This window comes from Ammospiza nelsoni, chromosome 11, assembly GCF_027579445.1.
Source record: "Ammospiza nelsoni isolate bAmmNel1 chromosome 11, bAmmNel1.pri, whole genome shotgun sequence".
NCBI classification, from domain to species: Eukaryota; Metazoa; Chordata; class Aves; order Passeriformes; family Passerellidae; genus Ammospiza; species Ammospiza nelsoni.
The window spans coordinates 6,672,282-6,700,057 of NC_080643.1; the positions used below are offsets into that span (position 1 = coordinate 6,672,282).

A 27,776-nucleotide genomic window follows, 5' to 3' on the forward strand; every position below is an offset into this window, starting at 1 on the left:
TCTTGGCAGCTTTTCTGGGGGAGGAAAGAGAAGAGGAGCATTCAGGCCAATGAGATAATGTATCCCCTCCCTTTCCCAAATGCATCCAGAGATGATGTTCTGGCCTGGCTGTTTCCTTACAGAGAGGGAGCCTCTGAGCATCCCTAAAAGGGGACGGGGTACTCCCAAATAGCCCTTCATTTACCCTGGATGTCTCAGACCAGAGAGGAATTGTTGTTCCTGTGAGATATTCAGGTGAGCAGGAGTCCCTAAGGACCTGACTTCACCGGGGTCTGTGCTACCTGAGTATTTTCATGGCTCTGAATGATTTCTCCAGATCCTTCTGCAGGCACAGCAGAACAGAACCCCTCACCCCTCTTGTCTGCATCTTCTGCACTCCCAGGCTGAGCCCTCATCTTCCCTCTTCTGAACACACTGATGCAAGCCTTGATGCTCAGAGCCTCCCCTGCCTTTTCCTTGTGTCACCCCCGTGCCTGCAGGACACAAGCATGCAGGGTGACAGGGAAGTTTGGTAGCTTCATGGACAGCTTGGGAGGGGACCAGCCAGCCTTGTTTTAAGTTTGAAGTAGCCAGCCTTGTTTTAAGTAGCAATTTAGGACTTGCATCTTCATCAGAAGACTGGAGCTGTGATTCAGTACAGCCACACCTCCAAGGAATTTATCCTCCAACTTTGACTTACATTTGCTGTTTTAAACTCATAGCAGATGTCCTCGCCAGCCCTGTTATTGAGGGCGCACAGCATCTCTTGCAACAGCAGAGCAATTAAAGAGGATTTGCAGGTCACCTTTAAAGCATTTCCCACAGCACGTTGAATCTTGTTATAAGTCCTGTATCCAATACTGTTTTTATTTCAGCAGTTTTAATTGGAGTTTTAAATATTCTGAACCTTATGCAAGACACCCAAAGTGCTGGAGATTTTTCAGGCCCTCTCTTGCATGACACCCACTCCCTGAAATCCCATTGTCCCTCTGTAGAACTAACAGTAACCCTGATAATGTATTGGACACTGGATACAGGCTGGAGGCTGAGATGTTTCAATATGAGGTCAAACCCCAGCCTGCAACCAGTTGCCCACTGTGTGATGAAATGTATACTTGGAGAGATCGCCTCTTCCCTTGAGAGTTTATAATATATTCATGCACCACTGTATGAGTTGGAAACTGGGAGAGAAACCAAGAAGGAAAATGATGAGGAAATTTAGCAGAAGGGAGCAATAGAGGGAAGCTTGGAGGGTTTTGGAAAGGTAAAAATAGCAACCACAGAAAAACAGAGCAGGGAGCATTCAATATTTTCTCAGTGCCATGAAGAAAGCCTATGGAAAAGGAAATTTTCTCCATTATAAAATTCTGTGAGTGGAGGGTTTTTTATTTTCCTTAGATTGGGTTTGTTTGTTTTATTTGGGTTTTTGTTTGTTTATTTGTTGGGTTATTTTTTGGATTTGGGTGTGGTTTTTTTTTTTTTTTTTTTGCCTTTTTTTTTTTTTTTTTTAAGAAAGCACAGTATTTATGGCATGAAAGAGTGAAAATCTCCCCGAAACTTTTTGTCTGAGACTCTTCAAAAGGCCACCTCAGCTACACAGCTCCCAGCTTCATTTCAGCCTCCCGGGGAAGAAGATACAAGAGAAGAATTGACAAAAATGAGAACTGATTAAATGGAAAAAAGAAATTATCAAAGGGTTACCATTTTAACCAGCTGTGAGGCAGCAAGTCGAGGGAACAAAGAGGCAGGGAAGGAGGGGAAGGAGCTGACAGCATCTGCAAACAACCACAACCCTGGGTGAAGCTGTGAAATGCTAATGGCGAAGCTGCTCCAGCCCCACTGGGGAAGATTTACCGAGGAGCCCTGTGCTCTGTGAAGCGTTTGCTGCTCCTCCTGTCCCCACGGTTCATTTTGCTCTGCCTTGTGCCAGATGTGCTGTTTGATTGCAAACCCCAGGGGCACGGGGTGGGCATTGCTTTAGTGCACCGTATGTATGGCAAGAGTGGGCTGATGCATGGGCAACCCTACGGCTCCCAGCCCTACGAATCCCAGGCTCCCAGCCCCATGGATCCCAGGCTCACAGCTCCCAGCCCTGTGAATCCCAGGATCACAGCTCTCAGCCCCATGGATCTGATGCTCACAGCCCCACAGATCCCAGGATCATGGCTCCCAGCCTCATGGATCCCAGGATCACAGCCCTGCTGGCCCACAGGTAGCTCTGGGAGCACCGTGAGCTCCGGGGCTGTAACAGGTGGTGCTTTGCGTCCCACTCCAGCATCTCAGGCCGCAAACATATTTCCTGTGACAGTGTTTTTCTTGCACCCTGCCCGTGTTTGTGGGCTAAACGTGTCCTCCTTGAGGAGGGGATCACACGCCCGGCAGGAATCCGGGATGATCGCCCCGTGCCTGGGCCAGTTAAATCCCCTGCACAGCGCAGGTAAGCTCAGCGTGCGCCCTGCCGAGCCCCAGCTCTGCCCTTAGGGAGCCTCAGCTGTTTTATCGCCACCCAGCTCTGGAGCCCAACGAGGACAGGGCGCTGCCCGCTGCACACCCGGCCGAGCGCGGGGCTCCGAGGGCCGGGCAGGGCCGGGCAGGGCCGGGCAGGGCCCGGGGAGCGCGGCGAGCCCTGAGGGGAGCGGGGCGGGGGAGCCGGTCCGTGCCGGGGCGGTGCCTGCCGGGCTGAGGGGCGGGTGAGGGGCGGGAGCGCGGCCGAGGGGCGGCCGCCGGGGGGGCGGGACGGGCCCGGACGGGGCGGCCGCTGCTGCCGCGCACTCGGGCAGGGCTGCGCCGGGCTCCGCGCCGGGAGCGCTGCCATGTTCGGCCGCGGCTCCCGCAAGCGGCTCTCCAGCCGCTCGGTGAGTGCCGGGGGTTCCTCGTCCTTCGTTCCCCGTCCCCCGTTCCGCTCCGCTCCCACCTGTGGCTCTGTCCCGCCGCCCGCTCCGGCTGCGCCCCGGCGGGTCCCCGCCGCCCCCATGTGCCGCTTGCTTGGGGTGCGTCCCCGCTCCAGCCCTTCCCCTGCCCTCTCCCAGCCGTGCCGGTGCCTTTCCCCCGGGCGTGCCCCTTCCCTATCCCCCGGGTGCCCGTTCCCGTCCTCCTCGTCCCGCAGCCGCCGCTGACTCTGCTGTTCCTTGCAGCTGACGGCGTCGGGGGAGCCGGAGCGGGGCCAGCCCTGCAACACCTGCGGGGACCAGTGCCCGGGCTTCGCCCTGCACAAGTGGAGGTAAGGCCCGGCCAAACCCCCTGGCTCATCACCCCCGTCCTCCCCCACGCCCGGTCCCATCGCGGCTCTCCCTTCCCGGGGCTTTGCGGTGCCCTCCGAGTTCCGAGTGCATCCGGGGTGCAGGTGTGGTTCTTTAGGGAGGGTTTGTGTTGGTCCCAAGCGCGTTGCCCACCCACGGTGGGGGTTCTGGGGACACGGGTGGGCCGCCCCCACACAGGTATGCCCGCGGCCGCCGCCGGTGCGGGGCGCAGCAGGACCCAGATGCGGGACTGGGGTAACTGGTTTGGCGATTACCGACTCGCAGCTTCCCCGGTGCGGTCAGGAGCTCGTCCTGCTGCTCCGGGTCATGCCGGGGGCTGGAGCCGCCCTCACCTGTCAGGGACAACCTGGGTGAGATGGGGTGAGGTGGGAAGGGAAAAATGGAGCTGAAGGGGTTCTTGCGGTCTGCATCAAACCGCTGCGTGAAACTCCGGCAAAAATAGTGGTTTTGGTTATTTCTGTTGTCTTTACAAAGATGGTATTTCTGTCTCTTCACAAACCTGACAGTGCCGGTGCCTGATAAGCACAGCAAGCCCTGGCCTTTTCCTGGGTCAGCCCCTTCTCCCCTCCTCACGTTCTGCTGTCTCAAAATGAGTTCCTGCTGATGTGTGATCTGGGACTTGCTGATATTAAATCTGGGCTGCGGGCCTTGGGAGCTCTACATAGTCTTAGTAGGCCAGGGAGCCCTTGGCGACCTTTTAACCTTATTTTTCAGGGTATACCCTTTTCTCCAGCATCTGCTGCGCTTGGCGTTCCTCCCAGCCTCTGCCCTACTTCTCAGAGCTGTGTCTCACCAGATTAAAGCTTGGATTCAGAGCAAGGATGAGGATTGATATGTTCCTGTTGAATTGTATCTTAACGTTTAGCCTTGCAAATCATCGTTCCCTTTGGCATTTGCCCCAGGGTGTGGTGGGACGGGTTCCATAGGCTGAGGTCTGCCCTGAGGGATGCACAGCAGCAGGTGGGGCTCGCCCTGGTCCTCAGGCTGTCCCGGGTTTCCTCGTGTCCCTGTAGAGCCGCTTTGTAATACTTAAAAGTGCCAGGGAGAACTTTCAAATGCAGGATAAGAAGAAAAGCTGTGGTCACCAACAGTATTTCTCTCCTGCTCCAAGGACTTGTGAGGTGCTGTGCTTCACATTTCGTTATGTCCGAGAGTACAACTGTACAGTAGCTTTTGAAGGATTAAGTGAATTTTGATAGGATCCCACCAGGGGCCAAATGGCCCGGCAGAAGGGGCACACAGCTGCCTGGGGAGTGTCAGATCCGAGGGATGTTGCAGCTCTTTCCAGACTGTGCCCTCTGCATTGGCACACAGATCTTGACAAACCCCATGTGCAGGAGCCTCCACCCTGCCAGGACTACCCATAACCAAATCCTTTGCTGACAACCTTCAGGCATGGGAGGGGATTTTTGCAAATACAATGTGGATTTTTCCAGCAGCTTTCTCTCAGGAGAGAAGTGCTTATGTGCCCCGGGGCAGGAGAAGGATGGGGACCCTTTGGGTGTGGGTGGGGTCAGCCCCCAGAGGCATTGCAGCCTTTGTGCTCCGGGGTTTGCATCCCACTGAGCAGTTAGACCTTACTCCAAGTTTCCTTACACCAGGACTCGATTAGCTGAGAGCCCTCCTGCAGACATTCCCATTTAATTGCCTTGATGTAAGAGTAATTACACAATTAAACCAAATAAAGCAGTCTATTTGCCAGAACACAATGGAGAGGAAATTCGTTCATTTTTCACTAGCCAGTGGTCTATTAATGCCAGGAATAGGTGAGCAGACAAATTATTCCCAATAGTTTGTAGGTTGAAAGCATGCTGAGGAGCCTGTGCCCTCTGTGCAGGAGATGTTGCAGTCACTGACTGGTGGGGCTGCTCACCTGAATGTGCAGAATGAGACTGAAAGAAAACAAGAAAATAAGGGTTTGCAAGGAGATCCTCACATTAGGGGTATAAATCCAGATCAATTGACCTGTAGAGATTTATAAGGCTTTTTATAATCCTTTGACAGCAGAGTTTTGCTGATAAATGTAAATAGGGTGGTTTTCAAAGATGCAGAGTGGTGATAGCGCTTTAGGGAGACAGAATTTATAAACTTGCAGACACTGAAGCCATTGCTGAGGCAGGCATTGTCTATACCAATATCCCAATTATGCTGGACTCTGTATTTTCAATTTACCTGTGATTTTAGGTGTGATCTGTGCAGGCACTCCCTCAAGCAAGCAGACTGCTTTGTTAGAGGATGAAGATTCCTGTGTTCCTATGTTGCCTTAACAGCCACTTTTCTCAGAGATGGCTCTGAGCATTTGCTGAATTTATCATTCCTGGAAGCACAGGCATGCTTCTTGAGACAGGGAAACCTCTTGAAAATAAATTATATTCTGCAGAACTGTTTTCAGAATAAGCCTGCTTTCTCTACTGCAGGTGATTTGCAAAAAGAAGATGAAAGGGGATTCATGAAAGGGGATTGTTAAAGAATTAAATAATGTTGCTGGGTTTTGAAGTTTATTTTAGAATCTTCGTAATTTTGCTCTGAAATTATAATCCCACATTCAGGGTAGTAGGTGAATTATCCTGTAGCAGTGTCAGTTTATTTAATGCTAATGTGGTGGAAACAAGGAATTGAAAACCCCTCAGTCCAGCTAGAGCCTACATCTTACTCCATCAAAGAGCTCTCTTCTGCACGCCACAGATCCCTGCCTCTCGTTGTGAGGCAGAAATTCAATTTATAGCTTTAAATCATTTAGCCCCAAAGAGGAAAATGTAAGTGGTTTTTCTGAGAAGGTTTGGGGGCAAAGTCCATGAAGACACAGCTATCAAACTATAACCAGTGAAACCCTGAATTTCTCATGGGCTGAGCAGAAAAATGACTCCTTCCTCTCGTCTCATCACTTTCTCCTGTGGTGGGTTGTCATCAAAGTGCCAAAGGACTGAGTTCATTTGTGTGGGCTACAGTCTAGAAAATGGAAATGGCGTGTAGGTAACCAAATCCTCATTAATAAAGGTGGCTTTGTGTGGAAAAAGGGAAATCAAATTCAATAAAAATTGAACTCCTTAGGAGCCCGGTTGCTGTTTTCTAATCAGATCTGCATTACATTAAACTGTGTGCCATTCAGCTTGTTAACAAGCTTTGGCATTAAATAAAGCTGTCACTGGAGTTTGGTGAATGAATAGCCATTAGCAGTGTCTTTTGCATAATGTCTTGCAGAGAAAAGCCTTCGAGGGAGGTGGTCCAGGAGCAAGGAAGGGAATTTATAACCTAGTGCCGGTGCAATTAGTGTGAATATGCAAACCTTTAAGGTGACAAATGGTTCGCTTTTGCTGCTGTTAAGCTTACTGTGAAGAACTAATTTCAGATTTACTCTGGGTGGAGTAAAATTACAGCCTTAGTACCTCCGTTAAAATAGCTGATCCTTCGTGTTGGGAGATTGGCATGTGTTTAGCACACGGAGCCATGGTTTGTTTGCTCCTAGAGAAAGCCAAAATACTCCTGCAGATCAGCAGACCTTGCTGTTCCCTGCTCCCTGCCTTCTCCAAACCCACCAACTAAAAAGATAGAAACAGGACACGCAGGTCTCAGGATGGTGTTTGAGCTTTGCTGTGAGGAAGGGGGGATGTGCCACCTGGCTTGCAAAGCCTGCAGAGGCAGTGGCATACGGCTGGTTTCTGAGGGAAGGAATTTGGATGCTGTCTCAGAGAAGACAATTTTAAAAATAGAGTCTGAAAACCTTTGGAGAAGTCTTTGTTGCCATAGTTATTCTTCTGGTTTGCAGAAGAATTTGAAAAGCAGTAATAAACATGACATAAAGACAAAGACTGGTTTGCCAGGGTTTTAGCTTCAGTGTGAGATTATGTCTTACATCTTTTCTTGGAGCATCTTTTTCCTTGCATACGTCACACAATCTTTGTCCCTTGGAATCACATTTTGCTGAGGAAGAGATCTGCTTCTCTTCATGCCTTGCTGTCACACATTGTGCTCTTAATATCAGTGCTGTGTGTTTGTATAGCACACAGTGCCTGGCCCTTGCTTTTCAGGGTGAATTTATGTGACCTGATGTAGTATTCAGTAATATTCCATATTAACAAATTTTGCTGCATACAGATGTTTTGAGCATTTGTTTATTTATTTATTTCCATAAATCAGTATCTTGCTGTAATCTACTGCAGTCAGCCCTGCTGAAGTCTGATCTCATCTGGCCTTTTTGGATCAGGGAGTGTCTGCAAAGACAAACTTATCTTCTCAGGAGAGAGCTGCCTGGAGATCCCAGGTGATCAGCCCAGAGGGTTGTGATTGACCACTGGGTCACAGAAACCTATGGACAAGGAAAAGAGATGCATGTCCTGAGACAGTGACCCAAAACGGGGTGGTGGACCAGAAGCCCTGTGATGTTTGATGATGTTGGGTGATGGTGCACAAGTTGCTTTGCAACTCCCTTCTCTGCCTTGTTGACTGTAGGCAGGGAGTTGCTTGTGGCAGTGGATGTTTGTTTTGTTCTGTAGGTTTGTTTGTTTAGTGCCCAGTGCTCTGGAGATTGCTGTGCACAAGAGCAGCAATCTGTGTGTTTGAAATGAGCGAGAAATTCTGTGTGTTTGCAGCCTTTGTCTGCATTCCTAGGGCTCTGATCCTGCCCCTGGGGGGTACACCCCAGCAGGCTCATCCCTGGGTGCCTTTGGGTCTCCAGTTTGCTGCCTGGTTCCTCATCCAGAGAGCAGAAACAATAATATTTGTAACGCAGCACATGAGTCAATAACACCGAATTCTGAAGCATTTGTTTCTACTTCCAAAAAAAAAAAAAAAAAGTACAGATTATTGCTTCCATATGTTTTCAGCATTTCTCATAGGTTATGTCTCTTGCACACACACACTCCCAACTTTTCCCTGGCATGAATAACAGGCTTTGTGCCTCTCTTCTTTAGGATTCAGATATTCCGCACTTCCTTGCATGTTTATTGGAAAGGGTCTGGAGATGTGAGAATAGCAATGCCTTATCTTGAATAGTCTGATGTTCCTATCACTGCCGTGGTGAATTGTGCTAGCCTGGAAGGTTTTAGAAGATTCATCATTTTGCAGTTGGGAACCTGCTGAAATGGGCCAAATTCAGCCAGTGCAGGTCTGGCCCAGTGCAGATCCATCAAACACTCCTGAGGTGAGTCCCCAATGGACTGCAGAGGGCTAAGGCTGCTGCTGTCCCTAGGGGTGGGCAGGACTCACTTGCTTCCCAAAGATACTGTCACCCTGGCAGAGGGGATGCAAAAAAATCAAAGGCTGGTTTTGTTTGCTGATTTTAAAGCCTTTCACAAAGCGGTTGGTGTCATTAGCTTGTTTTTAATTTATTTTTTGTGTGCTTATTTGGTCCCAGGTTCAGACAGGAGAAGCCACTCCCTGCCATGTCCTTCAGTGGCAGTCAGTGCCCTTCAGCCCCTGTGCCCGGGCTAGTTTGGTGTGGGTGCCTGTGTGCACTGGAGCTCAGCTCAGGGAATGCTGCACTGTGCTCTTGGCTTGGCATCAGTGACTTCAGCTGTCCTATTTTCTTACACCTGCAAGGTTAAACGCTTGTGTAAGTGTTTGGGAAATCAGGTCTACTTTTTGGGGGGGCTTTTCACCCCCATGGTAGTAGGGAGAACAGGGATGATGAGTGATGGCTCGTGCTGCTCCCACTGTTCCAGCAGCAGCTCTACCAGGGGGCAGCCAGGCCATTGGGATGGGGGTTTGGGTGGATTGTGGGGTAGGTATCAGCTCTGCCCTGCCCTGGGACAATTCTTTTCCTAAATGTTGAGTGCTCAGTTACATTTAAGGAACTCCCAACAATTTTTTCTGACTTGTGGGTTCCATTTCTTTGTGCCCTGCTGCTGAAACAGCACTTGAAACAGCGCTTAAGACAGCCAAGACTGATAAGGTATCCTGTTTGTGTTGGCTGGGAGACACAGTATCCACATTACCAGAGCATTACAGTGTCAGAGGCAGTGTTGTCCCTGGCAAAAAGCCCAAAATAAATTCTTTAATTTTTTGTATGCGATGTACAAAAGAGCAGGTGAGGTATGTATTTGTTTCCGGGCAAGCCCAGGGAGCCTGTTTGAAGTCCTTTACAAGCCACTCAGGATTGTATTGCAAGAACTCAAAAGCAGTTTGGACACTTGTTGATTGAATTTCAGCTGAGCACAGAGCCCTGCTCTGCAGCTGCTCTAACTGGAGCTGCTCTGCCTGACTCCATTGCCACTGAGCTGCTGGCAAAAGCCAGAAAAGCAGAATTTCTCCTAGGGAACGGGCAGTGTGGGTAGATTTTCTGTCTGTTTTGAAGTGGCCATGTGCAAGTCTATTTTTATGAATGGTGTGAAAAAACACTTATAAGCTGTTGTGGGATTTGGGCTGATTTTGTGGGGTTTATTCTGTATCTGGTGTGATTGTGAATTACATTGATGATTGGATAGCTGTCTGTAGAGCAGACACACTGAATTCTGAGTTCGTGTGGTATTTTACTTCTAAACAAATAATTTTAAAATTTGGTCGGGATTTTTTGTTTTATGCACTATTTTTTTTTAATTTTTTTGAAAATAACTACAACTGCTTCTTGGTATGCAAAGAGTAGTTTACCTGCCTGGTGTGAGCCAGTGGGGTTTGCCATCCCAAGGGCCGAATTTGGCTGGTCAGTACTTTGGCGGTGCCTCAGCCACGGGGCTGTGCTGCTGGATAATGGCAAAGCACAGTTCCCTCATGGAGCCTTTCTAGGTGGATTTGCCCAGGAGAGACCCACAAAATCTGGAAGCAGGATGGGTTGGCTTGCACTGGGATCTCCTAGAAGCAGACAGCTGTTGGTGCTGGAGGCTGTGCTCATGGATTTGGGAGCTGTGAATTAGTGGGACATGGTGAATGATTTAACAGCCCAGGGATGTGTAAGGTCCTGAGCTCCCTGTGCATCCACCCAAGCCCAGGGAAAGGGGTTAAATCGCCTGTTGAAGCCTCTGCTGGGCTGATGAGAGGGAGGAGGTGGGAGATGAAGAGTTGACTGGTCCTGTGACACGCGGAGCTGAGCTGTCACCCCCGCTGTCGCCCCCTGATCCCCTTCCCGAGCTGTCTGTCCCGCCGGTGCCCCTGGGCTGCGTCCCGCTGGAGCCCGGCCGGGCCGTGCTGCGTGTGGCCTGTGCTGGCCGGCAGGAAAACTCCTACTGCTCTGTTCGAGGGTTTGCAACAGGCCTTTGTCACCAGCGTGGTGTGGCTTGAAAGAAAAAGCTGGCAGGCAGCGCTTTGGTGGGATAAAGGCTGGAAGCGGGATCCCCGCTGGAGGGGCCGGGCGCAGCTTTTGGCTGACGCCCACGGAGCGCTGCCCTCCTCTTTGTTGCTCTCGGCTGTTGAGAGTCTGTTCAGTGTTTTCAAGAGTTTTCCTTTGGTTTTATTCTTTTTCTGTTTGCCTTTAAAAAGTCAATCTTCAGTCTTTTAGAGTTTTTCAAAGACATTCTCCCCCGCCATCCCCCCCGCCCAGTAATCCATCCTTATTACACCAGTGAGTCACTCTTCAAATAATGAATTGCGTTTTCATTGTCTGGCTCGTAAGTCTATCACCGAGTTTAAGGATGGCCGATAGTATCAGCTGAGACCTTTGGCAGCTGTCTTTGCAATTTGTGGTGCTCATTTGGGTATTTGCTTTTTTCTCTAATGAATAATCTCCCAGCCGTGGTGGTAGAAAGCCGGACCCTTCCTGTACTTGTAGCATCTCTGCGGTCACTATCTAATGTTGAAGGAATTTGTAACATTAGCAGAATTGTCTGATGTGAGGAAAACTAATTTCAGGGTAAACCTCATGAGCATGGCTGTAAAGAACATTTTTCTCATGCTTGCAGACCCCAGATGTGCATCAATGCAGTCCCAATGGCCAGAACCTCTCTCAGTTCCCCGGTGCTTGGGTCAAGAGGGGTACAGAAAACTCAGGGTGCTCCTCTCTGCTGCTGGAGAGGCTGTGTCTTCCCACGTGTGGCTCCGCTCTTCACAGGACCCTGATACCAGGGCTTATCACTTGGAGAGCTCAGTGTGACAATTATTATTTTCACTGCAGAGAGAGACACTTTGTACTCAGCCATTGCAGCAAACATTTCATCCCCTATCCATTGCCCTTGTGTGGATGCTGCTGCTGCGGTGATAAAAAACATAATGGCTGTTCTTGCTGATAAGGGGAGTGTGTGAGTGTAATTATTGAAATCCCTATGCAGAGCTCTGAGGATGGATGGAGAGTCCCTCTCCCTCTGAGGGGTTTCTGTTGCTCTGGAGCCTGTTGGGGAGAGCACGAGCCTGCAGCTCCTGGCAGCTGAAGTGGGAGCTGCTCGGACACAGCTGTGAGCAATTAGTAAAGGATGTCTTTTCCCCTCCCTCCACTTTCTTTCCTCCTCTTCTCTTTGAAACCAAGTCACAGGCTTCAGGGAATCCAGAGGAGAGCTCAAGCAGTTCAGGTTTGAGATGCTCCTGGATCAGGTTGAAGGTGACCACTGCTCAGTGCATTGGCATTCAGCAGCAAGGTGAAGGTCTAGGGATCCAACCCAACCTTGCAGGAAGCATACTGCAGCCAAGGAGCCAGAGATTATTTAGATCAAGCCAACAAAAAAACATATTTCCATGGCAGCAGTAACCATAGGAAACCTCCTCAGCATGTCTTGGGTGGTTCCTGTTTCCCTGCCTTCATCTGTTTGCTTTGTAAGCATAGCAGTGGTTGCAAGTGCCCCTGGTGTCACCAGGAGTGGCCCATGAGCCCTGCTGTCCCCAGGGGCTTGGCAGCCACACCAGGGGTTGTGTCACTTCTCCTCCGTTTCTCTTTTGCTCTAGTTGGTAAAAAGATGCTTTGAGAGGCTTCTTTAGATGCCATCAAGTCTCAAAGCCACCTCTTTACCTGGTGTCAGCTCACAAATGTGCATTTGATCCTTAAATACCCAAGGCATAAAGGCGAATTGTCTCCCAGGGTCCAATTCTTCTTCTTTTCTATAGAGTCTTAAAAGATACTTTTACATTCCCTCTGGCTCAGCTAGTGATGCTTGGCCTTCAACCAAGACAGGGAATCTAGGACAAGAATCCCTGAATGCTCTTAGAAGAGCAAGATGAGAAGTTATAAAAAACCACAGCATTTTGTTGGCGGAAAAAAAAAAGCTGGTAAAAGATTTTGTTTAAAAAAATAATCTGGAATATTTTTGATCAGCTTCATGTGGACACATTTACAGGAGGGCGTAAGAGGAGGCTTGTTTTCCTGGGTAGTGCCTCCTCTAGGAAATCCCAGCTGTGAAGTGAATACAAATGCAGGAAATTGAGAGGTTTTGCAGTGAGTCACTGGAAGGGATGAGGAACCAGTTGTTCTGGTGTGATTGTGCTGATGACAACCAGCTCTTTGACCTGCCAGGGACAGAGTGGCTGTGTGAAAGCACCTGGGGGCTTGGGCATCTCAAGCCAGCACCCAAGGGTGCTTGGACCCCCCTGTCCTCCTCCCACCCTCCAAGGGCAGTGTGGAGGTGTCCTCACGGAGCTCTGCAGAGCAGATGGGCCCTGCTTGCAGTGCCAAGGTACTGCACAGAGACAGGTTAAAAAAAGATGTCTCCTTCTGTGGGAGCGTGACACAGAGAGGGAGAAAATACCTCGTGGTGCCAGTAACTGGGGTGTTTTGGTGCTCCTGTAGCAGACAGTGCTGCTCTGACCTCTCCAGGCTGCTGGGTGCTTCTCATGGCAGGGTTTGCTCTGTGGAGAAGGACCTGGCTCCTCTTTGGGGTGGAGATGGAGCCCTGTGCAGAGGTGCTGCTGGGCTCGGTGTCCCCTGTCTTCCCCTGACTCTTAGCAGATGATTTAATCCCTATTTTTGCAAAATCCCAACTCTATCAAAGTCAGATTTTTGCTTGAAATTACACATTTGAAGAAGTAGCAGCAAGATGGGGACAAGGCTGATTGTCGTTCTCTTCTCACCAGTCAAACAGTGGGAGCGCTCATCACATTGCTGTGGCTGGGCCCTGCATTTGGTGCCATAAAGGCCACGTGTCTAAAGTGCAGCCCCTTTAAATGTCAGATATGAGAAGAACTGGGACGTGACAAGACAATAAAAGTTAATATTCTAAAGTCAGGTTTGTGCAGTGTAGCTTGGATTTTTAATATCAAGTGCATAATTTATTACAAGGTGTAGCAGTTTGAAATACATATATTTGAATATGTTTTAATATTATCTTTCCTTCCAGTAGCAGGAACAATGCTCCTTTACAATAGAAAAATGATTTCACATTGCCACGTGACAGTTTCAGCTTGTACCTCTAATAGATGTGTGATCTGCTGAAGTGTGAAGGCTATCTGATAAGTGCCTGAATAATAAAGCTATATTGTTTGTTCTGATCTCCCTTTGTCATTTTCAGGTGTATAAATAAAACATTTTCACATTGGGCCCTGTGCAGTTCCAGCCCAGACTTATTTACTTTCTGCTGAGGTAACTTGGAAGAGACATGAATCTTTTAGTGTGACAGGAGAAATCAGGTGGCATCATTATTGCATGTTGTGCTCAAAATGATCAAATGCAATGTTAATAAATATTTTCCTAAGAAAAGTTATAAGTATTTAAAGAATATTTTTAAACAAAGAAGCATTTGTCTCATGTACAGCAGAGGGCACTCTGCATCGCTGCTGCGCTACTCGGCTGCTGCTCCAGCTGCCCGAAGGGGAAAAAAATCCCTGTGCTTAAATTATAGTTTGCAGAAATGAAATACTCTGTGTGTGTTTGCTTATACAGGGGTGTGAGTGTGTATATAAAAAGACACAGGGTGGCGTATATATAAAAATAATCCCAGCACATAATGTAAAACTTAAATATTCGTAGTGGTTGCTGAAGTTAGGTGAAGCACATGTTGTGTTGATTAATGCTCTGCCTGCTGTTATGCTGAGCTTCAGAGGGGACTGAAGTGTGCTGAAAGGAGAAAATGAAGAGGCCCAGGCTAGTGAAGGGTTGCAATCTTCATCTTCTTGAAGGCATAGAGGCTAGTGACAGCCTAGGATGCTGGGAACTGCCCGAGCAAAGGAAAGATCTTGAAAGATGGATAATATCGGAGGGTGTGGAATTAAGAGTCCTTCTGTGTATAAAAGCAGCAGATCTGGGGGCTTGTGGGTTCTGTGCTGGGGTTTGCAGTGCTGAGGTCTCGTTCCCAGCAGCACCAAAGCTTGTGGAGTTGTGAGGCTCTTGTGAAAATCCCTGAGATTGTTTTTATCCTTACTGTAGGAGTTATGTGTGCAAGGAAATTTAAAATGCTGAGGTTTGTGCCTGAAGCAGGAAGCAGCCCTAGCCCCAAGGATGCTGTGGAAGGGCTGGATTCTGGCTGGGGTGTTGTTAGTTGGAAGATGAAGCACCTGCTTGCTAGGGGAGGGACCCCATCCTTGAGGTACAGAGGTGTGTCCTTCATGGTCCAGAGATGATCACAGAGATTGGTGCAGTCTCATTTCTTTAATAAGATTTTTTTTTCCAACAAAAATGGACTTTTTTCATTTTTGTTCCCTTCAGCTGATTACTCAGACACTGCCAAGGTACTGCCAAGGTGTGTTTCTAGTTTAACTCTTAGTGCACCTTGTGTTTTTCTTTTAAGAGGAAATAAAGAACTCCAAAGCCAAGTCCTTGTTCAGCTTTTGGCTGTATTGTAATGCTGTTGAAATGTTCTGGATGGCTGGATTTTGTGCCATGCTTTGGGTGACAAGTTTCTTGGTAAAACCATGTGATGCCATGCTGAATTTTCAGATTTTAGTAATTAATTCAAGAGGAATTCAGATTTCCTCCTGTCTCCCCCAGTGAGCTGCTTGCGTTGGGCTTAATCTAAATCTCTCAAAGCAGGGCTCCTGCAAGAGTCTGGAAGTGTCAACGCTGTTGTATAAAATATGGGCCTGGTAACAAGAATGAGGGGGCATGTGGTTCAAGATAACCAGTTTATGCTAAATACACAGCTGGGTGGATTTTTCTATAGAGAATCTGTGGCGTATAATGATCAGAGAAATATGGAAATGCCGGAGGGGCTTTATAATAATGGTTGCTAATTATGATGAAATGGATTTGGGTAGTAGGGAGTAATCCAAGATTACAATAGTAAGGGTTTTTTTTAAGTAGCTCCTGCTATTTGGGAGGGCAGCAGAGCTCCTTGTTACATGGCTTAAAACAATCTCTCTTAGGATTGTCACAAGCAGCGTTCGCCCTTGGCTGGTTATTTCACAAGGGCTTGGTGCAGCTCAGACATGACATATGTGAGTAATTTCAAGGATACAAGCGGGCCCACGTGCTGCAAAGCACCTTCTCACTAGGATAAAGATGCTGTTTTATCATTGTGCCTGGATAATTGCTTTCCTGGAGGTGTCACTGGAGCTGGGCTCTGGGATGGGCTGTTTTGTCCCATTATGGTGGTTCCTGGATGGTGTGGTTTTGGGGCTGTGAGAGCAGGATGGTGCTGCCATCACCAGTTAGATGCTCCTGCCTCTGCTGGTGGGCTGGGAAGTACTGGGAGAATGCTGCTGGGAATGAACTGTTGCAGCCCTGGGATTGGGACCAAAAACAAGTTGTAACACCACAGCCTGGAGCACAGGATCCTGGTTCTGGCTACAGGTTTTTGGGCAGGAGCACATGTGTAAAGCCAGGCACGTATCTGCTCATGCTGCTTGGCTTTTCCTTTCTTGTAAGGATTTGCTGGTCTTTTTTCAGTGCTGACCATGCCACAAAGCACTGGACTTAGCACACAGAGTGCCTCAAGTACTCATCTCCTTGGGAGACAGTGGTTGTGAAATGTTTTGTTGTTGTTAACAGAGATGTGGCAATGCAGAGCTTGAAAAGCTGCACTTGAATTATCCAGCCTTGTGCTGGAGACCAGCAAGCCTTATGACTCACCTTAGCCAGAGTCAATAGAAATGAAACTATTTAAATACACAATTAAAATATGTTGTTATGTTAGCATGTGGACCTCCATGCAAGCTTGCTCTCTAACTAGATCAATTAAAGGACCCCCATGGAAGAGATGTAGGAGGCTGGTTTAAAAAAAAAATTCCAGTCTTAACTGCTTGTTTGCTGCCAAGTAGATTTTGGTCTGAAGTGAAAGGCATAAAGCACCTGGACTTTATGGGCAGGCTTTGGGGGGACTTATCTTCACTTTGGGACTCCAAAATCTTGTAGGCAGTGAGAAGAAATGGGTTAAAAAGATGTTGCATGCTTCCTTTCAGGGGATGAAATCCAGCTGGCACACAGTGCCCTAGCCCTGGTAGCAGAGAGGGTTGTTGGCCATGGCTAGGACGTTGTTGTGGTTCAGCTCCACCATCTCCCTCAGCTTTTCCAGATGATCCAGGAGCTTGAGTAGTTCATAAAAGGAGTGAGTAGCCAAATGGACCAATAAAAGGAGTTTGTGGAAAGGCCCAATATATTTTATGAAGAAAGAAATGGATCCTCTAATGCGAGGGTTGTGTCTTGTAAAATTTTGCAGGGCTGCAAGTGCTGTTAAACACTGGCTCCCTGCTCCAGCCACTCCTTGGAGCACACGCAGCAACTGCTGAAACTTTCCTTTTGACCTGAACTCTTCCAAGTTTGGGGTGAAATCCTGACCTTGGAGAAGTCATGTCATGAATTTCCCAGGGACCATCAAAGTGTTCATCAGTGCAAGAACTGTGATCACAGTCCTTGAATGAAATTTGTCTGGCCTTTGTGGGATTTTTTTAGGCAAAATGAAACAAAGCTTTACATCTTCTTAATGCTCTTTGATGGCAGCAACAGCAGCTGGAAGGCCAAAATTTGGCCTGGCCGTGGTTATTGCTGGGAAATGCCTTTGTGTGATCCAGGAAAAGTGAAGCTGTTTGGAAGTGAGCAATGAGTGAGTTTGCAGAGTGGGATGCTCTGTGCACACTTGGTGCTTCCAGTGATGGTAACCCACGGAGTGAAATTTCAGCCCAGCACAGGGGGCACACGCAAGGGTGATCAATGATTTAAATCCCATCTCCCCCAGGCTGTTTAAAGGGTTTGAAGCTGGCTGTGGCACAGGGAGCTGGGGTGCCCTGCCAGCTCAGGTGGCACCATCCATAGCTGCAGAGATCTCATCTCACCATGCCACCCTGAATGCTGTAGGATGGGGAGGCAGCAAGTGAGGCACAGCATCACTGGATGTGGCATTGAAAGGATGGGCAGAGAGCTGCAGGAAAGTAGAAAACAGGGATCTTGCTGCTGATTCATTGTTTTCTGTGTCTGCAGCTTCGATCTTGATGCTAGCCAACCTGTGAGATTTTCAGCTAAACCTTTTTTAGTATTCTCCTTATGTAGTTTGAATTTATTCCAATGGACTGCAGTGATGTGGTGGTGTTCAAGTCAGGCTTGAGTTTCTTAACTGATAAAAATTTGATGACATTTCTTCTGTCTTGGCCCCAAGGAGCAAAGCTTCAGAGCTCAACCAATCTTACAAGATTCCTGTCCTTTTGATCCAAGACCTTCTGAGAATGGTTTCTGCTGTATCCAGACTTTAAAATAGGACAAATTCCCAATATCCAACCTGCAAATTCCCAATTTCCAACCTGTAATTAAAGTTTGGCTTCTAAACCAATGTCTTTGGTCCAAAATGCTGAGCAGAGACAAATGTTGGGTTGTGTCCCTCTGCAAAACAACAACAGAGATGATGCCTGCAGGTGTGTGGCCTTTCACTGAGCCAGAGATGGGGTGACCCCAACTGCAACCTAAGAGACGAGTCCAGATTTTAAGGGAATGGCATTACATTTCTCAGTCACTGGAAGTCTTTACAGTCAAGGAGGGATTACCTTTGGAGAGGATTTGGTCATTCCCAGTTCTGGAGAACTGGCTTTGCTGAGATCTCCTCACTAGAAATGCTCAGCTCCCCTTCAGCTTTATGGGAACACAGAAGTGTCTCCTCTGGTAGACAGAGATGCTCAAGAAAAGGGGCTGTGGGACTGAATGAAGTTGCCATGCTTTTGGCTACCAGGCCCCTTCCTGTGAGCCTTCTCAAAGGCAAAGGTTGGGTTTTTCTGCTGGAGCTTGGCTGCTGCTCTCACTTTCCCCACGGCCACCTCTTGAGGGGATCAGTGGTTGGTTTTGGCAGGAACTGCTTTATTTCGTGCTTGGAAACACAGTGATCTCAGCTGTGTGCAGGTCTGCATGAGGCTGGGTATTAGAGCTGCTTTGATGTCTGCACTGATACATCTTAAGGCAGCTCAGGATGGTTTTATGCAGTAGCCCTAAGGTGCTTGCACAGAAAAAGGTGCTTTAGAAATGTAAATTCTGTTTGAGGACAGATTTTTCTCTGCTGTTCTCTCTCAATTCAGGATGAGGCGGTAAAAATGTAGCATTTAATTAAAGTTTGTAAAGGTTTGGAAATGAATTGCCATAAACATAAAGGATGTAATCAAATGTCTGCCTAATCCCCACCTTAAGGGCACATTAAATGCAGATAGAGTATAATATGTTAGAGACCAGGATTGAAAAGTGATGAGGATTTGGGAGTAGATCTTTCTTACCTGAAGCTTATAAATTATTTTACTTCAGGCTTAGGGATTTAGACATCTACGTACAATGGAAAGCCACGTAGCAGCCCAATTCTCAGCCAGCACAGCTGGCATCATTCTACTGAGTCATTTCAGCTACAAATCCTTACGGCACAGCCCTGTGACGTGGTTACAGCGCACTGTCCTGACGGAGTGTGGCAGGGGAATCATTCCTCACTTCATCACTGAGTAGAGGGCTGCTTCTCTGAACTCAGTAGGGGATTAGATAAAAGCACCTAACAGGTTTTCATTGTTGGAATAGAGCAGGATAAAGAAGGGAATGTGGCATTGCACAGTGTCAGCTGGGGAGCTGGGCTTACTTGGCTGCAGGGATGCCTTCTGCCATCTCCAGCTTCAGTCTGAAATCCAAAAAATAAAATAATTCAACCAGTTTTTATCCTGAAAAACTCAGCAGGAAACAAAGGCTGTTATCTCTCTGAGATTTTTTCACCTGTGACATATTTTATTTCTCTCTAGAGAAATAAAATCAGGACACGTTGGAACTGTCTGGCTCCGATTGCCATTCCCCCTGTATCTGTGGGAGCCAGGCATCCCACAGATCTGCTCTTCCCCATGGAACTGCTGGACCCTGAGGCTATCCTTTAGCAGTGCCCTATCGGCAGGACCATGCCATGGTTTTGGTTTGCAGTTAGTGATATTTGGCATTGTTTGGTTTTGGGTAGAAACCAGGCTGTGGTCCAGCTGTGTTTCCTGTTGTGATTTATATGGAAATCAGGAATATTTCTCTTGGTGGAGAAAGAGCACGGAGATGCCGCCAAAACCCCAGCTAGACCCATGTCTTGTGACACTTTGCTGGTGGCAGTAGAGCTTTGCATTCTTTGGGCCCGAGGCTAGAGGGTGTGGGATGGAAAGGGCTGCAGGCAGTTGGCTCTTGTGGATTGTGGTGGAGGTGGTGATGACAACCCTTAGAGGAGCAGAGGTGGCGGTAGGGAATTGCCCTTGATGGTAGGTAGCAGCAAGGAACCAGCAAAGGATTAACTCATCCTCTAAATGACCAGGAAGAAAAGAGCCTGGACTAAAGGGAAGGGACCAAAATACTGATGGCAGAGCTGAAAGTAGCCTGGTTAAAGGTAAAATCAGTCCCATGTCTTATACTGCAGGGCCCCATGGAAACGGGGAGGGCTTTCTTCTTCTGTTGAATTGGGCTCTATGCCAGGTGAAAGAAAACATTTTCCCAACACCAAATGGAAAAATGCAAGGCAGACATCTTAAATGAACTGTTAAAGGAATAGAGCCGTGAAAAGAATACGTTTGCTGTGCACTGGGGTTATGGATTTAACAGATTTTTTACTATATGCGACCTTTGCAGTTTGTAAAAAATGGAATCTGCTGCAGAAACTCAAATTGTACTCAAGGCTGAAGGCAAACCTCAGGTTTCATCGCTGTTCCTGATTTGCTCAGGAGGAATGGACAGTGTATCTCTGTCCTCCTCAAACCTTGCTGTGATTTTACTTTCCCCTTTAGCCCTCTCCTTGCTCTTTCTACAGATCATTGGCAGTTTTGCTCGTGCTTTAAAATAACCCAGGCTAAAAAGTGTGATCTGCATTTCAGCGATTTTTGATTACACCCACGTCCTATATTTATTGCCGTTTAAATCATCTATGTTAGTTGGAGATGTGTTTCTTTTGAGCAAGGCAAAAAAACCATGACTCTGTTGCTAACTGTTGCTAAGGCAAAGAAGATATTTATTCATCAGGGCACTTCTTCAGTACTGCAAGGATGGTAGCCATGGAGGAGTGGAAGGAAAGGAACGGTTATGTATTTAAGCCCTTTCTGTTATTGTTGTTGGCCTCTTGCCATATCTGCTGATGGTCAGCAGATGTCTTTTTTCTCCCCTCCCAGCATTGTGCATCTTGGATTAGAGGTGCAGTTTGGGTTATGGTGCAGGGCAGCTGATCTGAGGAGCCTGGTGTGAAACCCAGAGGGTCCCTGGGATGATCTGCAGGGCTTTGGAGAGTCCATGGTCCCACAGGCATTACAAGGCTCCCATGTTTTGTAGCTCTTTCCCCTCAGTCTCTCCAAAGACACTTTCTACTTCCTAGCTTCAGAACGTCCTTTTAAAAAATCTCATCAAATCAAAGCCACCAAGAGCCAAAAATTATGCACATGGCTGTGTTCCCTCCCTGAGCTGCTGCTGGGGGATGTGCAGCAGTGCTGTTAGCTGGCTCTTGCCAAGGGAAGAGGTTTTCCTTTCAGCTGTCATAGCAACAAGAAAATATTGTTTTGATGGGGATCAAATTAAAAATTAAATTTGTCTTTTTCCTAGTAAGCAAATTGCTCACTCATGAAAAATATAAATCACTTTGATCAGGGTAGATGTCTTTTTAAGCACCTCTGTGGATTTCTAAAGTCAATTCTGCGAATGTCTCATTCCACATTATGTCTCTGCTGCGTTTATGTAGAGTGTCCCATGAATCTAAGCTTTATTTAACATTAGACTTGGGTTGAAAAGCTCCCTGGTAAAACTTCCTTGGTGCTTATAACCAGCCAAAGCATGTGGGGGAGAAGTGGGGAAACAGGTCTGAAAAGTGTCCAGAAGCAAAAGGAGTGACTCGTCAAATGTAACATTTCTATGTTTTCAACTAAAAAACCAGACAAGCAGACATTAGTTTGGTAGTTTACAAGATGTAGAGGTGAACACAACCTGAGAGTGGAGAGGAAGGGGTGAGTCAGGTAATTGGGAGTGTCTGGGACAGTGCAGGGGAGAAAGCAGGGTGATGGTGTCTTGCACATGTTCCCACACCCAAAGTATTTGCAGTTTAAGGATTTTCTAAGCCATGGTGATTTCCAGGTATTGGGTATCCCTGGGTGCCTTTCTGTCCCGTAAGTTCCCTTCTTCTTTGAGCCCACATGGACCTGTGGAATCCATAGCATCACTCACCATGATTCAGTGCTCCTGCAGGGGGGACCACCTTGCTGAGGGTGCTCTGAACCCAGGTGACTTCCTTCAGCAAGGTCACACCATCCAGGTGAGGGAAAAACCTTCCCAGGCTGCCCACAGGTCCTTGCAGCACCAGAGCTGCACTGATGGCCACATTTCTTCTCAAAGCAGTACTTGGAAACTCAAGCAAATTATATCTTTTCCCCTATTGGCTCATGGTATAGCAGCAGTTGCAAATTTACTCAGCCTATCTCATTCTCTCATCTATAATAAAGATTCCTAATAGATAAGGAAGAAGCTTTGTGGTTGGATATAAAGCAAAAAAAGGAAAAGGGTTTTCTTGGAAAGCATTTAAACATCACAGGCATTCTTCTGCAGAAGTGAACAACCCCCTGTCCAATGTTGTGCAAATAATTGGGTTTGTTTTGTTCAAAAGACATCCTGGTAGCTCAGATGCTTAGATGGTTTGTGAATGTAACCAGGTTTTTTGACTGCTTGAATGACTCTGACCTGACATCTGCAGTGGAATACAATGTATTGAGGGCTGCAGAAGTCCATGGTGCTTGACTGAAAATGATCTCCCAGACTTTGGTGACACAAGGAGGCCAGGAACTTCCTACACCTTACATGGGATGTACAAATGCCAGCTGTCTGTGAGAGGGGCTGTCCCTTTGGCCATGTCCCTTCAGCTGCTCTCAGTACAGGCTCTGGCTCTGGGTTGCCAGAAGCAGGGGAAGAGGGAGAAACCATCCAGAAAATAACCATTTTATACAAGTGACTGGTGGGCTGTGGGACATCTGAGCTCTCCAGGTGCCCAGGCCTTGGTGCAAAAGTGCTGACTTTGTGGAATGACTGTGCCATGCTCAAATACACTCACACACACAGAGTTACACACACACTAACAGACACACTCACACACATTTTCCTCATATATTTGAAAAAGCAATACTAAATTACATACATAAATGGCAACATCTGTTATGGAAGCCTGGTCCAGGCAAATTACTGCTTTAGAGTTGGTGCAGATCCTCCTGTGATTCACTTCTGTGCTTGCCAGAGTCACATCATACCCACAGCGCTTTTTTCCAGCTATGATAGGTGTGTCTCTTTTCTTTTACACCCACATCAAATTCCTAAAATAAGAGGAGTGTAAAAGGAAAAAGTAACTGGAGTTTATTTTCCTCTGGAGTCCATGGGGCTCTGGAAGTTATTATTAGAGGTGAAGTCATCACAGAGGAGGCTGTAGCCCTTGGGGAGGGGTGTGGGCGATGCTGTTCTTGCAGAAAGAGGGGTGGTGGCAGCAGAGGAGTCCTGGGCCAAGGGGACACAGGCACCAGTGGGAAGACTGGAGAAATCCCTGTCTACACCTTGTCCATTATTTTGGCTGGATTGGAGACACTGTTCTGCTGTGTGTCCCTCCTCCAGTGTGGTGGCATTGGCAGCAGAGCAGAACTGCCCTGGGTGCTCCAAGCTCCACCACATCTGCAGCGCCATCCCATCACTGGCATAAAGTGCCCACACCACTGTGGTAGCTGGATGGAGCTGTTCTTTATTTTTACTTCACATAAAAGAGTTGGATCCTTGTTACCTAGGAAACCAGCAGTCCTAATTACAAGAAGTTTGATTCACTGGATGTAAAATGCTATATGATTCTCCTTTTTCTCTTCAAAAAATAGGAATTAAAAATGCATTTCATGAAATGATAACCCCGTACCTAATGTAAGGTTAATCTTGAATTATATCTGTATGAGTGGTGTCCTGGAAATATAGAAAATGACAGTTCTGCTGTGTCTGTAGTGGTGAGCTGGGCTGGGATCAGCAATACCATCCTTTGCTACCCACTGCTTGTGCTAAACCATGGCTGCCTTCAGGCCATCACTGAAAACAAATCAAAGTCATTGCATTCTCTGTGATTTTCTTGAGGGGTCGGGTTTGGTTTGGTTTGATTTGATTTGGGGGGATTTTTTGTTTGGTTTGGGCTGTTTGGTTTTTTGGCTGTTGCATCATGTGCAGCACAGAGAGGAGATAAAGCCAGAGGGCAGAAGTGAAAATATCTCCTGCCGGGAACTCCAGATTGCAGCCAGGCAAAGAGCTCAGCACTGCTTGGTGCAGAAAGGATTAAAGTCTGTGCAGGGCTTATGAATAGCCCCATTGAGCAACTGCTGGACTGGATGCTAAGCAGTGGCTAAAGTGTTTTGCCAGATCTGCTGGAATTTGCATTTTTCAGACAGCAGTGAAGTAATATTATGGTTTACAGCAAAACAGGATGCGAGTCAATATGTAAATGCTGAATAAAGAATGCAGCGTGTGTGCAGAGTGGCCTTTACAAGTGGTCTCAGAGTTCATCCTCCCCAGCCCGCTGTCCTTTGAGGGTAATAGCTGAAAATGCAAAAATTAGGGAGCGTTTTGTGCCTTGGCTTTCTGGCTTCCTTTACTGGAAGCATACAGCAAGGGGACCATCCCATGCCGGTCTGAGCATTGGATGTATTTGGGTCAGGAAGGTTACCAGGAGGGCAGAGATTTGCACATGGAATTTATTATTTTATTCCATTTTTAGAATGTGCTTACTGTTTAAGGCTAGAATTTGTCTTGTAACACAGATATTTAAATCCTGGCCTGTAACCGTGGCTAAGAGGAGAGCATTTAATACTTGCTAAATCCCTATTTCAAATAAACATGTGAGAGAGCAGCTTTCTGGTTTATTGGTGAAGAAACAAAGCTGATATTTTAGAATGTGTCCAATTAAATTCTGCAGAGTGGGCTTTCATGTGAGGATAAATACATGTCCCTTCAAGCTTGAGAAGCAGGGACTGATGAAGAGGTGTTTAGCTGTAACTTCATCATGGTTTTGACAAGGACTTTTTCCAGCCCTGGGTGTGGTCACTGACGAGTTGGGAGCCTCCCATACCAGGGAATGGCTGGTATATTCTGGTTATATGGCATCATGGAAGGAGAAGGCTCATTGTGTTAAATTTATGCTTGGAGTTGATGATCCTAAGGGTCTTCTCCAACCTGAATGATTCTGTGATTGCCACCCTTGGTTGGGTCTGCATCATATGGATGGAAAACCAATGTGGGAATGGATGGGTGGGTCACAGCAGCTCAGGGGCTTTGCTGGGGAAGCCTGGGCTGCCCTGTGGTCTCTCTCCATGCATGGGCTGCACCTCTGATGCTCCTGATGCTCCAGCATCCCTCTGGCTGGGTGGCACATCCTGGTTTCTTGTCAGGATGCTCCTCCATGGGAGAGAGTGACTGAACATCCTGGAGGGAGGGAATGCTTTCTGGCCAGGGCAGCCAAGGGTGGTTTGATGTGTTACTGCACTTCACTTTTGTGGGGATGATCAGCACCACCAGACACTTTTAAGGCCTGGAGGAATAATTTGGAAGTGGGGAGGCAAGCAGCATCCCCTGTTTGCAGGAGTGGGATGGGTGCCTGCACCATACCTGTGTGCAGATGGGATGAGGGAGCTGGGAACCCCAAGGATGCTCATTCTGCCAATGGCTTTCAGTTAATGGGGTCCTGATATCCGTGATTATGTGGCAAATTGTGTGCTTAAAGCTGCATGCACAAATGGTTTATCAAAGGCAGCAGAACTGACTCCTGTACTCAGTATTAGGTGTGTGTTTCAGTGCCTTGTAGAATTGTAGAGAAAGCAGCTGATCCCAGCCAGGACTTCAGCTGGGCTTTTTCTGGACTGAAAGAATTTTTCAGCCTTTTAAATACATCAGGATTTTCACAAGACATCCATCTCTGGTTTTAAAAACCCATCACCATAGTATAGCCTATCAATGTCTGACAGCTGTGACCAGGTAAGAATTACCATGTCTTGAAGTGAATTTATGAAGCCACAAATTACCTTTTACCTATTGAAAATTAATGCAATGCTAGTGGTTTTGGACTAACACAAGGAAACCACAGTACTGTTTTCATTTAACAGTCAACTTGTGACTGATATAATTTTTTAATGTACACCTCCCCAAATGTTTGGAATGTATAAATATATATTGCACATTTAAAAAATTATAAAAACTATTAGGCAAGAATAGCACATTAAAATGTATTTTACATGTTTTTCTTAGGCTCAGTTGGCCATATGTTAAAATAAACTTCAGCAATGGCAACAATTCTTGTTTGAGAGTATGTCTTAATAAAATAGTATGTGGGTGGTAAATACAAGCAGATACATTTCTACACAGGAACTGGGATTCAGCGATTTGATATGATGCTTATCTAAACTATCCCCACTGAGTAGCTTCCACCTGCATCCTCTAGGTTAAGAAATGGTCCTCATCCCATTGGAGCCAGCAGGACCTCTCCAGTGGTATTGGTAGAATGTGCTATGGCAAAGGTGCCTGTGGGATAGATGAAGCTGGGCATCCCCAGGGACGTGGTGCAGAGCTGCTCCTCTGAGAGCATCTTAGAGCTCCTGTATCTACTGAAATCCTTGGTAGACACAGTACTGGGATGGCAGGCAGGACCTGCAGGGTCTGGTGCCTCAAAGAGGCTGTTGGGTGCAGGGGCTGGATGCAGGCACTGGGAGCATCCCACCCTGTTCTCCAGTATGACATGGAATGGTTGGGATGGGGGGCAGGCTGGATAATAATTGCATTTTCACCTGACACTGTAGTAGTGAGATGCCATGCAGCAGAAAATGAGCAGTGAAGGCTGCATTAAAGAAAGTGAGCGGTGTCCTGGTGTCAGTGTCACCAGTCTAAGGTCAGAATGGGGACTGGCTCTGCCTGGGGTTAGTTTGGAATCCGTGCCATCTCCTTCTGTGGTGTCCCAGCCCCTCTGGCTCCCACCTCAATGCCAGACCCATCCCTGTGCTATTTATCTTCAGTGCTGATCATTTACTTAGCTTTGCATTTACTCAGGGTTTAACTCTGCAGCCTGTTTTAATTGGTGGGGCTGCAGCATTGTTGTGCTAAACTCAACACAGATGGGGCTTGATCAGGGACCACACACAGAGAGCACAGAAATGGTGCTGGCCAGTCCAGCCAAGCAGGGTCCTGTGTGGATACTGGTGGGTGGGAGCCAGCTCCAAGTCAGGGATGCTTTGCTGAGCTGCCTTAAACACCACATGAGGAGAGGCAAAGGGAAGGGGCCATGCTGGATACAAGGGAGAGCATCACCTCCCCAGCTCACCCACCTCTGTTTGCCCCATGGAATGGAGGATTTTGTGGAAGAGCAGGGGAGAGCCTGCCAGGTCCAGTTCTATCACCTGCATGGGGAGCTGTCACTTTTGCTGGAAGGGCCCTGCAATGCAGGAGTGCTCTGTTCCCCTTGCAGGGAGAGCAGGGAAAGAGGGCATTGCCAGGCAAAGGCATTAGAGGCATCACCTCTAATGAGGTGACATAGCTGTGGCCAGACAGCATTAGTTCAGTGCACCAGTTGCCATGGCATCTGGCACATGTTGGCACAAGGGCTGGGATAGCACTCTGCCCAAATGCTCAGACAGTTTGTCTCATTGCTTGGAGCCCAGGAAGGGGCACTGGGATGGTTCTCTACCAGGAGATTCCAAAACTTGTGCTCTTCTGCAACACCTGCCCCATGACCTCTCAGGGCATCACACATCAACCTGACCTATGTGGCTGTAGTGGTGCTCAGGCAGTCACTGTGTCAGTCTCTCTGCACACCCTGAAGCTCTTCCTGCTGTCAAGCTGAGGGCAAGGAAGGTGTAATCCTGGCTTCAACAAGGTGAGGCTCCTCACAGGGCTCACAGGACTCTCTCAGAACTTGCTGGTAGGAATTAAAGGAGGAACACTCCTAAGGGCTTATGAGGAGTGCTGAGTGAGCTGGGGGCTCAGAGAGGCTCAGTCTCTGCAGCTCCCTGAAAGGATGTAGAGGAGTGAGGGTCAGCCTCTTCTCCCAGGCAGCAATCAAGAGGACAAGAGGAAATGGGTCTCAAGCTGCACCAGGAGAGGTTTGGATTGGATATTAGGAAATAATTGTTCTGAAAGGATTGTGAAGCATTGAACAGGCTGCCCAGGGAAGTGGTTGAGTCATCATCTCTGAAGGTATTTAAAAGCAGAGTAGAAGAGGTACTCAGGGAAGTGGTTTAGTGGTGGGCTTGGCAGTGCTGGGTTAGTGGTTGAACTTGATGATCTTGAAAGTCTTTTCTGAACTAAACAATGCTGCA

General features: G+C 47.5%; 1 protein-coding gene across 1 annotated transcript in view; it reads left to right on the forward strand.

The window, feature by feature from the left end:
* Positions 1–2,792: 2,792 nt before the first annotated feature.
* Positions 2,793–27,776, forward strand: part of PRICKLE2 (prickle planar cell polarity protein 2) — a 102,701-nt gene continuing 77,717 nt past the window's right edge. Inside the window, exons 1-2 of the mRNA XM_059480404.1 lie at positions 2,793–2,834; positions 3,114–3,199. Of these exons, the coding sequence (XP_059336387.1) occupies positions 2,793–2,834; positions 3,114–3,199 (128 nt within the window). The remainder of the gene's footprint in view (positions 2,835–3,113; positions 3,200–27,776) is intronic.